Source organism: Chaetura pelagica, unplaced genomic scaffold (genome assembly GCF_000747805.2).
Source record: "Chaetura pelagica isolate M959 unplaced genomic scaffold, ChaPel_1.0 scaffold36, whole genome shotgun sequence".
Lineage (NCBI taxonomy): Eukaryota > Metazoa > Chordata > Aves > Apodiformes > Apodidae > Chaetura > Chaetura pelagica.
In genome coordinates, this window is record NW_009953726.1 from 148,489 (window position 1) to 160,729 (window position 12,241).

The window sequence follows — 12,241 nt, forward strand, 5'->3', positions numbered from 1 at the left end:
AAGAACAAGAGATTTTTTTTATGCTTAAAACATGGTCTTTCAGTATGACTATACTCACCACAGCAGGCCAGGATACAATTCTCATGAGTATTTTGTTTTTGCAGCAAATTTCACAGGAACCAGGAAAAAACCCAACCCCAAAACCAATCAGGTCTCTATATAGCTCATCTGAGAGGTTTACTGGTCTACTATTTCTACTTACCTTAGTACTAGGCATCTACTCAAAAACACAGTTCCAGGAAGACAGGAACTAATGAAGACTGCTTTCCTATGGATTGATGCCCGTGATTAATTGCCTCTATGTCTAAGGTAAAAGCTCTATTTGAAGCTGGTCTCATGCCTGGAAACTCATGTCTCTCCCTTATCTGCATTACTGGGTACAGAACATTTTTCTTCTCATCTCTCTTTCACCTGCACACTTAAAAAGAAAAAAGAATTCTAAAAATGTAGTGATTGTGAGATCTGCCAGAGTTGGTTTAAATTAATTCTGAAGCTGAAAGACAGAATGGTCACATATGCCACACTTCCATAGGAAAGTAAGAATGGGTAGTGCCTACTGTACTAAAGCCTGGCTAGTTTTACTGCCTCTTTTTGGTGGTAAAGCCTCTGAACTACTAACTCTACACTTACTCAAGTTTAAAAAAAACAAAAAACAACCAAACAAAACCATGACTCAAGATGTGATTTAAAAAATCACATTATTAGATATTTGTTAAGAGTATTAAGTAAGCAATTATTCTATTTTGTCAAAAAGAGTCGCAATTTACAAGAAAAAGCACTTTCTCCCTATACCTTTCAAACAAAGCAGACACAAAAAGCAAACCATGTTACTGAACTTCAGTTAAAACAAATAACCCTTTAACAATTTTATCTTAAACACCTGTCAGCTCACTGGACAAAAATCCCCCAGTGCTTTCCATACCTAGCTTTTGTCAGTAATGATCTCAAACACAGAACAGTTTGTTAAAATTTGTTGAAAGTACTGGTTTTTCCCCTCTGAGTACCAAACTTCTGGTAGTTTTTAGCAACATACCTGCTCTTCTCTTTAGAAATCTTGTTTTGGAAGCTTGCACATCCCCAGGTTCCAGTTACATCATATTTTCTTCATCTCCAAAACTTGTCTGTAGCTGGAACATGAAAAACACACTTGTACCCTTGTAACCTTTTACTACTGCAGTTCTCACTTGCCACTTCCCACATGCTCCTAGGGGACTTCCAAATACAGAAGACATGTGGATGCAATTTCTTTTTAATTCTGTTTTTGTAAGAAGTCATGTAATCACCTGTATCTTCAAGTATTCCTCCCTAAAAATATGACAGTTGACATTACTGAATGCTTTCCCTGCAACAGCAAGTTGCCTCTAGCTTTGTATTTTCCTGTTGACATGCTGGTTGTACATCAACACCGCCATAATTCTTCAGGTCATAAACCACTCATTTTGGGGCAATCTTGGCTAATCAAAGGAGTAATTGTTTTGTAAATAAAGCTACCACACAAACTTACGAAAATGTCAAATAATTATATTTTAGTATTTTTCACTGTCTTTAAAAAAAATAAATAATCAAGCCACTACAGACATCTGAAATAAACCTCTTTCTTGACAGATTGAATTATTCAGTGGAATTTCATCTCTTTTTGGAACTTCCTTGAAAAAATAGGAAAATTTATCTTAACTGTCAACCTTGCAAGATCAACACAAGGAGTTTAGACAACCCTTCTGAAACTTTATAATTGAACAAGACAAACTGACAAAAATACATATATTCCTAAGATGTATATTTAATTTCTTTGCAAGTTGCTGGTTTTGTACTTTTTGTATTAGTCACATAGTGTGAAAGCACACTCATTTAAGAGTTGATGAGCAATCAAGATTTGTGATGATCAGTCATGGTGGTTGGTTTTTTTTTTTTGCATAAGGGACTATACATCCTAGGTCTGAGATATAAACATACTTTCACTTTGAACAGAAGTCACTTTGAAAGCATTTTTCTTTTTCTACATGTCAGCAAATAGTTGGATATTTTTTCACCCTTGCTTTTGACTGTTTGGTTATATAGAATACGGAATGAATTGCAGAACTGTAAAGCAGCCATACACTCCAGTCAATATTCTGATGCACAAGGCATCTGTAACTGTCTAATAATTACAATATAAACCTATACTTTCAGTCAGTTTACAATAATGATTTTAGAAATGCCTACTAAATGAGACCAAATGTATCAGAGATTTAAAAAACTATCTCAAGATAGCTTTGAAAACAGGTAATTCCTGGTGAGTGTGGAGACTGGCACATAAATCCCTAACCTACTCAAGGTTGAAACCCCTCAGTGCCGCACCTCTGAGGCAGCCTGGTAAGGTGCTTTTTATCCAAAGAAACAATTCCCTCTTCATTTACCAGATTTGTCCTTTAGGCAAATATGGCTAGATTCCTAGAGAAGGAAATGTCTCTTGCTAGATAAACTCAGAGCTGCAGAAGAGACAGTGGATTAGAAAAGCCAAAACACCAAACAGATAGGGAAGTGATAAGCAGATGAGCTTTCAGGAGCACAAGCTGTTCACGCCGCCTGGGTCCTCGCACTTCTGCCTCTGCTGAGTGCCTGAGCTCCAGCAGGAGCTGGAGTGTTCTAGATGTTCTTGCAAGGGAGAAACAAAACCACAAGCACAGAGGCAGAAGGGGACAGATATTCAAGGTTACCTGAGAAGGAAGCAGATCTGATGTTAACTGTTTTCTTGAAAGTACTTTCTGTTTCTGCAAGTCTAAAGCTGGGTTGTGTCATTCAGACCAACAGTCTTGTTTCAGCACGGCGCCGACTGCCGTGCACACTTCCTGACTCTTTTCCCTAGGAACACAGAGAAGAAAAAAAGGCTGCTGGAAGTGGTAGCAAAATCTTACAGGAGCCTTTTCTAATTGAACAGAGGTTAATTTATTTCCCATTCATTTGTAGAAATTAAGAAAAATCACCAGCAAGTAACCCCTCTCACCTTGTGTAGTAACAGTTCAGAAAATAAGTAATTTAAAATTCAACATTTTACAGGCACCCTATAATTTACAATGTCTCTCAATATCTTACAGCAAATCAAAGAGGGGGAATATATTGTCTTAACCTGTAAGTGATACATATTTTACTCAGACCTCTGGAGTTGTTTTGTTTGTTTGTTTTTTTTACCGGAGAAGTGAAGCCACCCAGAAAAAGCAGCTGAATTAGAATGAGACACCATAGTAAAGCAGTTGGGAGTCAAGCTGATTTTACACTGACTGGTCATTGCAAAGTCAGGCCAGCTCTAGGCACACATCAGTTCTGTAGAGTGACTGTGCAAGTTTCAGCAATACAAATTCTTATACCTGCTGAGGAATTGAGCAAAGACATCAAGCATGTAAAAGCACATATTTGGCAGTTTTAAGAACACAATAAACCAGGATATATATTTCTGTTTAAATACTTGCCTCATACCTCTCTTGTTAAGCCAAGCACTAACTAGGCACAGCTTCCTCAGTGAAGGAACACATCCAGCAAGATGCTTCTTATAGCAAGATACATTTATATGCATTTAACACACAGTTTAGGAGTAATGAACAAATTATATTAATTCCTACCTGTAACATGGAGACTGATCCACAGTAAGGAGGCATGGGAGAGCACCTTCTAGAAACAGCTCATTTAATGAAAAAGCCAGGTGAAGGGGTGCAGAGGGGAACATCCACAGTTGTTCAAACCTGTGGGTTTTGAACCACAGTTTGTAGCAGCTTTGGGGAACTTTCCCAGAGGGACAGAAGACACTTAGTTATTCAACTCAATGCATTTAATGTACCTTTATAAAACTCTGAAACTGCCTGGCTTTCTGCTTTTACCCTAAGGCACCTGCTGTCCAATTCACTGATCTCTTCACACAGAAAAGTAACAAGAAAAAATTCCTGCAGATCTACAATTCTGAAGGAAAATCTCTGCTACTGCAATAACCACTGCCAAATAAAACAAGACTGTTATGTCCCTGTGAGATATGACAGTTGACATCAATATTTTTGTTCTCCTGAAGCAACACCTTGTAGTTAAGATGTCTCTACTGATTAAGACATGTACTATATGGACTAAACTTACAAGTATCTATATGGTATTTTATGATTCCATAGTTGTTAATCAATCTTTAATTGAGGAAGCAATGTTTAACTAATACAGTAACTACTCATGTCCAAGTTTAATACAAACAACATTTGCAAATTCTCTGAGGACTCACACCAACCACATGGTTTCACGTGACTGAGTTAAGATGCATTCAACTACAAAATAAGAAAAATTCAGTAAAGCAATGTAAATTTTCCTCAAACCAGATGTTTCTAAAGCACTCATTGAAATAATAAGCTCAGTGGTCTCCTTTTGTGGAATCAACAGTGAAATGTCCTAGATATCCCTCTGCCACCATTCTCCCCATTTTAGGGGTTTGAGAATTTGAAAAGGAAAGTGCATTTAGGTAAGGTCACTTGTGGGAAGGCACTCTGTCAGATGCAGAAATGTACCCTTCATGTTCAGCTACTTGCTTGGTTCAGGTCTACAGAAAACAACTGAGCTACTGGGGGGTGTCTTCCCCATGCACAAACAATGCTAATACATTGCAGAAACAAATCCATCTTTTTCCCTTTCTCCACCTCCCTGCTTCCCCAGCACCAGCTTGTGAAGGTTAACCTGTCATTTTATAACAAATTTTCCCCTAAATAGTCTCACGGGAATAAGCTTAATTATATACACTCTAGAACGAACATGGAGTACTTGAAGAAAAGACCACCACCCCATGTTGTATTATCTTTTGTTATCAAAAAAAGCCAAGAGGAAAACCTTGGTAAGAGTGGAGCATATTAATTATGACAAGGCATACTGACATACCACTTGAGATTTAAAGGCCACTAATAACACTTTTTGTAGTAATTAGTGCAAGATATTTATCCCATAGAAACAAATATTTGATGGTAGACTTCAGTGATAAACAATTCACTTAACAACATTTACATATAAATATACATAAATAAAAACCTACATAACTTAGGTTTGCAGTTAACCAAAAATATGGTCTGATATGAGTTAAATGTAATTGTATCTAGCTGGATCACAGCTCTTCCTCTAATGATACTAATGTATATGGGGTATGACAAGCATAATCAATTTAGTAAAGTACTACTCTATAAAACAGAATCATGAAAACAGCTCTTACATTTTAATGTAAAGTATAAAATTGTATATTTACATTTACATACACTTTACTGAACTACATTGGGTAGCTCACAGTAAAAAAACATCCCTTTTTGAAAAGCTTTCAAAAAATACATCAACTGCAGATATGATCAAAAGTTACTAAGTTAGCAGCTGACATAACATCTGTAGTAAAAATATATTTTAGGAAAATACCTGGAAAAATCTAAACACCAATAAACACTTTAAAACTATTTCTGAAGTAAAAATTGTAGCAAAAACCAGAATAAGCTAGCTAGGATAAAAGGAACTATTGCATACTGCTCTTTGAGAGCCATGTAGCCACTTAGAACACAAGCAGCAGATGTGGCAGGAGTTACATGGTGTCACAAAGTGGAAACCGGAGGAAAATAGGAAACTGGTTATCCAACTTCTCTTTTACTGGGAGAGGTGTAAAAAAAAAGATGAGAGACTCCTTCTCTCTGAGCACATCCTTCAAAGGCTAAAACAAGTTGGCAAAAGGAACCCAATTTCAAGAGCCTTGGACACCAAGCTCAAAAACATTTACTGTATGTACTTACAGTTCAATGGACAATGTATCAATTACACTACAAGTTGCAAGTTAACTTTAAGAGTCAACACTATTTTGCAATATGAAGTGCTCTTTTTAAATATATATCTATATAATATATAGATATTTATAAAATACACGTGCAGATTTGATAAAACAAACTGTGGAAATAGCTTCCTTGAGTCTTTTGTTCCTATTAAAAGATCTTTGTCTCCCACACAGAAGTTTCAGGATTCAACAAGGATTTCCACAATATGATCAAGCTCATTAAGATCAGATTTACAATTAGAGTTAGAAGTTGTAGTTGTTGGAGAAGAAAATGTTTCAAGCCCATCACAGTGTCCCATTTTTGTGTTGCTCATCATGCCTGTTAACATGGTATCAAGATCATAGTAAGAATTGTCAACTTCTGAAAATAAATCTTCAACAGAATTAGAACTTTTATTCTCCAATGTCTCAAATATTTGGTCTAATGATTTTTGAAAATTTCCTTTACTTTCTTGTGGGTTTTCCATTTCCCACACATTGCTCTGCGGGTTTCTCGGAGCTTGCACTGAAGAGGCTGTTGACATAGTTTCTGAACTATCTTGTGCCTGGTCACCCTCAAAGTCTTTATTGAAAGTACTATAGCCTGGAACATGCTTTCCCTCAGCTTGTTCCCTGGATGAACGACAGAGGATATCGGTTGAAACGAGATGATCCAGGGATGCCTGCCCTGTACTCTGTGTATTTATCATCTGCCAAGTCCCATCTTGAGTCATTTCCTCTTGAATCTGCCGTACCGTGTTGGCTATAAGCACCGAGCGACAAAGGTTAGGTTCAACCAGCATGTGACACAGCTGAAGTTTAACCAAGGACATATCTAACAGTGACTGCCGCTGAAGATTATATGAAGGAATAGCCTTAATACCAGCCAGAGTTCCTTCAATATCTTCTTCACCATCAAAACATTTTCTTTTTAATCCTCGCACAAACATTGTGTCCTGTTAAAAAAAAATAAAATACAAAAAATTCTTGTAAAAAGTAAACAGCTCAAGAGGAAGGTGAAAAATAAAAAGACTAAAAAACAAAACAGAAGACTTTAATCTTAAATTTAAACAGCAAATTATTTTAAGACAGGAACATCAGAATTGTCATACCAGGTTACAGAATGGCCCATCTGGTACAACAGGGGTCAGGAACATATGGACTGGGTCCCAAAGACGGCACTCGGGAACCAGGAGTGAGCAGGTCCACAAGTCATGGCATCGCAGAGAGGCAGGGGCTCCCAGCTCCTGGCTCCCATGAAGCTCCATACTTGATGGAAGTCAGGAGCCACTGCTTCGCACAGAAGCATACATCTCAACAGCTGTATTTCACCTATTGGAGAGGCAGTTTCTCCTCGCTCCTCCTGAGTTTCTACTGGCATTCTCAATCTCTAATTTTGGAAATAAAAATACAACCTGGCACACCATCTTTAAAAAATTTGACCCCTCCAGAACATCAACAAGCCTAACAGAGTAGCATGAAATGGGCAGCATACTTGACAAGGTTAGCTTATTTTGGCTACAGGGACAGTAACATCTAGATCTGTTCCATATAACTTAAGACATTTAACTGAGGTGCCTACAGCAGTCCTTCCAGTTCTCTTGCTCAGGTGAATAACTGAACTGTGTAATTCTAACATCAACTGTGCAAGTTCAATAGGCACCGTCATCCTCTGTATGGGCTTCTGTACTTCTTTCCCAGTTGACTGTAAGAAAGCAAAGTTCCTATATTTCCAGTTTAGGTTCACCAGCTAAAAATATGTGGGGTGCATCCAGACTTCTCATGATTTGCATCTAAAAATCACTTGCTGAATTTTCCAAGGAATGAGTTTCAAGCACTAACCTCCAGATCTTCTGAACTGCACTTTGACAGAATTGCCCCATGCAAACATTGCCGAGTTTCAAGCACTAGCCTCCAGATCTTCTGAACTGCACTAACTTTGACAGAATTGCCCCATGCAAACATTGCAGCTAATCTCTTGAAATACAAAGTAACTTTTGTTTTTTTATTTAGTAGATGTTACTTCTTTTAGTCTTATAAAAATTGGGCTGCAAAAGAAAGCTAATACCTGTTGCTTATATTTCTGAACCTTTCTATGTCCCTTTTAAGGGTTCTGTTCTTAGAATTCTTGTTTGCCCAATATTTGGAGATTTATTTTTTTTAAGTAGTAACCCAAGACCCCCAGTTTTTTTCAATTAAAAACTGACAAATGTAAAATACTCTTGTGGTGTCTTTCTATATAGTTTTCCATTTCCTTTGGTAAACGCTAACCTCTGCCTTGCTCTTCTGGTTGCTATAGTATGTTCCATATATTTTCAGAGCCTTCTCTCAGCTTTTTAAAAGACACTAAAAAACCATCAAAGTGCTACAACATTGTTCTTTTCAAAACACATTACATACTTATCTAATCTGAAAACCCAGAGATAGCACTGCAGCTAGATAAACATTTGGTCTGACTCCATAGAACACTTCTTACATGGCTGAATAGCTCTGTAAATGAACCTTTTTTTTTTGAATTGCCAACTCTTTAAAGATTTCTTTCCACTAAAGGTACAAAACTCTTCAGAAATCATAAACCAGGGATTACAAGGTATAACATATTAACTTAAGACTTACAGACATTTTTCATAGACTTCTTAAAAACTATGCATGGATTACTGATATGTTAAAAGCTTTGGAAGTTTCTTTTAAAATTTTCTCCTGTAGCCTGACAAATTTGCATTATTCCCACAGAAAACAAGCCAAAGTTTTGCTTGATAGTGCCTTTTTGCAGGTGTTTGGGTGTTTCTACAAGCTTCTTATTGCAGGACATTCAATTTAATTTTTCCTATGAAGTTTTATGTACAGAAATTTTTAAACATACACACCCTATGTGAAACTTGACCTCTAGAGACATCTTTTGGGACTACTAATCAGTCAGGTATGAATGTGCCATCAAACATTAAATGCTCTGTGCAGAGTTAAGTATTTTTATTTCAACTTATATACTTGTGAAAAATTACTGAAACTTCAATTGAACATTAACCTGTTTTTCATACATCTACTATTTGGCATTTAAATGCCTTCTAAGGCACATAAACTATTTTAAGTTAAATATTTTACTCTGCAGAAAACTTGAAAGCCTCAATACATCACACACACTTGAGTGTGTAGAAGCAGAGGAAAATGTTTACGGATTCTTCAAGATAAACCTTCTGCAGTTTTCACTGGAATTGTTTCTAACCCTTCCAATTAGTACCTTACATCATAAACAGTTCTTTGTCTCCCTGTTCCTGAGACTGGACAGAATACTAGACTACAGTTTCATTTAAGAAGAAAAAAAACGACGTACCAGTAATTGTGATTGATGTAGTCCTTCCTCTTCTCCCATGCTAGTGAGCAAGAGTCCATACAGTAACAGTTAAAGCATCACCTGTCAAGTACCAGGAAGCAAGATGTCAGCCAAATGCAGGAGATGCAGAACAGAACAGCTTCCCATTTCAGAAACTTACACACCTCTGTATTTTGTCAATTGCTTCAGTATCTCTATCCTCACAATGCTCCTACAGACTTGAATAGTACTATTAAAAACAGCTTACAGAGCACAAAGGTGATTTCCCCAACAATGCACGCAGTATCTGTGGCAGAAGGAAACTGCCAGGTTAAGTCCAAGTCCTAGGCTATTACCCTGACCTTTGGACCAGCCTCTCCCATATCCATGTGCCTTTGCCATCTGAAGAGCAAACAAAATCCTTAAGTGACCATCTGAAAAATTTAGGTGCACACAGAAGCCTACTAAAAGCAAGCCCTTACTACTTTTATCACAAAGCTATAGAGTTTTCAACTTTGTTGTGCAAAACCATGTATTTCATGAATTTTCCTTTACCAGCACAGAAACTGTATTATTAAAACTTACTTTGCAAGATTAAAGCAATGACAGTAATTAAATCACTTTAACTAAAAAGGCTGAGTTTTAAAAACACATTTAAGGTAAAGTAAGATTTGATATACTGAATACAAGTACCAAACACATGCAGCGACTCCTTTAATTACTGAAACCATAAAAGAACACTCCATTTCAACAGACTACCGAAAACTTACACGATAAAATATGAAAACAATTCAGATACTTTTCTAGACATGTCTGTACAGTACTCAGTGTCTGCAACAGAAGTACATACCTAAAAAAGAAACATGTAAAGACACTGCATCTGGACATCCATTTTTATTTTCTATTGTGGCTGGTAATAAAAATTTTTGAAGAGTACTTGCTCTTAGAATTTCAGGGGAAGGAGGTGACTGGGACAGGATTCTGGGGGAGCAGGGCAGAAAACATGTTCTTCTCAGGAAGCTGCCTACTTGTTAAAATCCCACAATAAAAACATACCTTAAACACTCTCAAGCCAAAAATCTTTTCACTAGATCCCGAAATATTCAGACTAAAATGCTGTTATGTCATGGAAACTGTATTTCAATAAATTGATAGTCTTATTATCTTTTACAGACTGAGCTTACATCAACATTCAAGACAGTCATGAGACATCTGAACTACAGCTCCAGTGAGACACCATAGCATCAAGTCAATAAAAGTATTTCTTACTTCTGTCAAACACCTTATGATGCTATAAAAGTTCAAAAGCTTTTGCTCCTTGAGTAACTATTTGAATCCCCAATTCCTATTAGATAGGCTTTTAGCTCAGGGTACGTGACAAGGACATAAACTTTGTTTAAAAAAATCTGACCCAACAAAACCTCACAAAAAGCTCAACAACTACAGGTAAGATGATGCAGTCACAAGAACAATAAATGAAAATACTTCTGGTACTATTTTGGATATCTGACAATTTCAGAGGCAGAGGCTTTGGCTGTCTGCCTTCCAGAATAGCAGACTGATAAAAGAGGGGACTGCTGATGGGAACACGTGAGTTTTTGGTAAAAGAGCTGTTATCACATTCAGTCCACTCTCTTATCTATTAACATACTAAAGAAGGAAACAGTTTTCCCATGCAAAATAACAACGTGTAAGACCTGCTGCATGTGATTCTAGGTTCTTTCCTAGAGCAATAAACAATCGATTTGGACCTCTGTTAATATAAATGTAAAATATGACCATCACAACAATTATTTATTCAGATTCTACTAACTGGTTTATGAGTATCCTTCAGAACCTAAGTTCTCCATTAAAATAAAACAAAACAAAAACCTCATAGCCATTTATAAATGCAATTAAAACCTTGCAAATAAACAACCTTTCCCAGACTTCCCTGCGATATCTCCAATAAACACTCAAGAGAATACTAAATTTAAAACCTAACTAATTAAAATGTAAGTATGTCCCTCTATTGATTTACATATTAACACATTCAAAAAGACATCTGCTATTTTGTAAAACCTCTATACACAACAGCAAGATTGCTGCCGATTTAGAAGCCAGGTGTTCAAAATTCCCTGATAACTTGGAGCAGCATCTGTCTCTGTCCAAGAGGCAGTATCTGGAGTAGCTGTACCATCTCCCTTCTTCCACTACTATCCGAGTGTCAAGAGCCCAAACTCGGTGTGTTAAACCTAACTGCTGTTTGAAACAGCTGTCCTGAAAAAGCTGTCAAGGAGACAACAGCTATCTGGAGCATAATGCCATATGAAAAAAGGAGGTTTTGTGAATTTGGTTGTTTTGGGTTTTTTTCTACTAATAGTAGAGGGAACACAGTATTATGCAATTCATTAAAGGTTTTGCTTCTGGGAGTGACAAATTCCCAGTCTGCTTTACAAATATGATGCCTGAAATTTGACCCAATTCTTACTAGAGCATCAACTTACACATTCCAGACTCGCTGAATTCAGATTCATGTAGCAACACACTGCCAAAAATATACTTAAGGGAGAAAGACACTTCCTAAGAGTAGCAGTAATAGAGAAGATAGGAGATTTTAGCCTTGTTCATCTTTAGGAGAAAGCAGACAAGAACTACTTAGGAGGTTCACATAAGCTAGGTAGCTTTTCTTTTTTGTACAAGCTGTAAATGCAGTGATGATGGTTAGCATGGTAAAGTATTGAATCTCTCCTCTAACACGCTAATCCTGCCCCCCCTCCACAATTATCCTTTATAACTTTTGTGGGAAGAAATCAAAGCTATATGGAATAGTTAGAAGAGGACGGAAAGCCGGGTACTCCTTTTTAGGCACACGTGTGTGCGTGTGGCGGTGCTGAGCTACAAGGGTTGGCTGCAGACACAGCCGAGGAAGGGCCAGAAACACCCCTACTGGGACTGGGACAAAGGCACCTAAAAATCACAGGGTTTTGGTTACACCCCCCGGGCGCAAGGGCCTGTCAGGCGCCTCTCCAGGACGCGAGGGCTTCGGGAAGGGGCACTAACTCCGGAGGAAAGGCAGGCTGAGCGGCACGGCAGCAGGACCGCAGCGACGGCAGCGCTGGGAGGAGCCGAAGGCTCGTGGAAACGCTGACGCCGGGAGGCCGAGAGGCGGG

The 12,241-nt window shown here is 37.6% G+C and overlaps 1 protein-coding gene across 2 annotated transcripts; it reads right to left on the reverse strand.

Moving 5' to 3' along the window:
• Window positions 1–4,789: 4,789 nt before the first annotated feature.
• CDCA4 (cell division cycle associated 4) lies at window positions 4,790–9,202 on the reverse strand. Of its 2 annotated transcripts, none has more exons than XM_010000659.1 (2): window positions 9,111–9,202; window positions 4,790–6,735 (listed from the first exon to the last, which is right to left on the reverse strand). In XM_010000659.1, exons 1-2 carry the CDS (start codon window positions 9,147–9,149, stop codon window positions 5,980–5,982), a joined length of 795 nt encoding a protein of 264 aa, XP_009998961.1. In that variant the 5' UTR covers window positions 9,150–9,202; the 3' UTR covers window positions 4,790–5,979. The 2 variants fall into 2 exon arrangements, with proteins under 2 accessions (XP_009998961.1, XP_009998960.1); XM_010000658.1 differs by lacking the exon at window positions 9,111–9,202 and adding an exon at window positions 6,892–6,936.
• Between the last annotated feature and the right edge of the window lie 3,039 nt (window positions 9,203–12,241).

What these genes read in the sequence shown, in the direction of transcription:
- CDCA4 (XM_010000658.1), bottom strand. Translation starts at nt 6,936, where the DNA reads ATGTTCCTGACCCCTGTTGTACCAGATGGGCCATTCTGTAACCTG. An exon ending in ATGGGCCATTCTGTAACCTG is followed by an intron (nt 6,736 to 6,891) that starts GTATGACAATTC and finishes TTTTTTTAACAG; the next exon opens with GACACAATGTTTGTGCGAGG.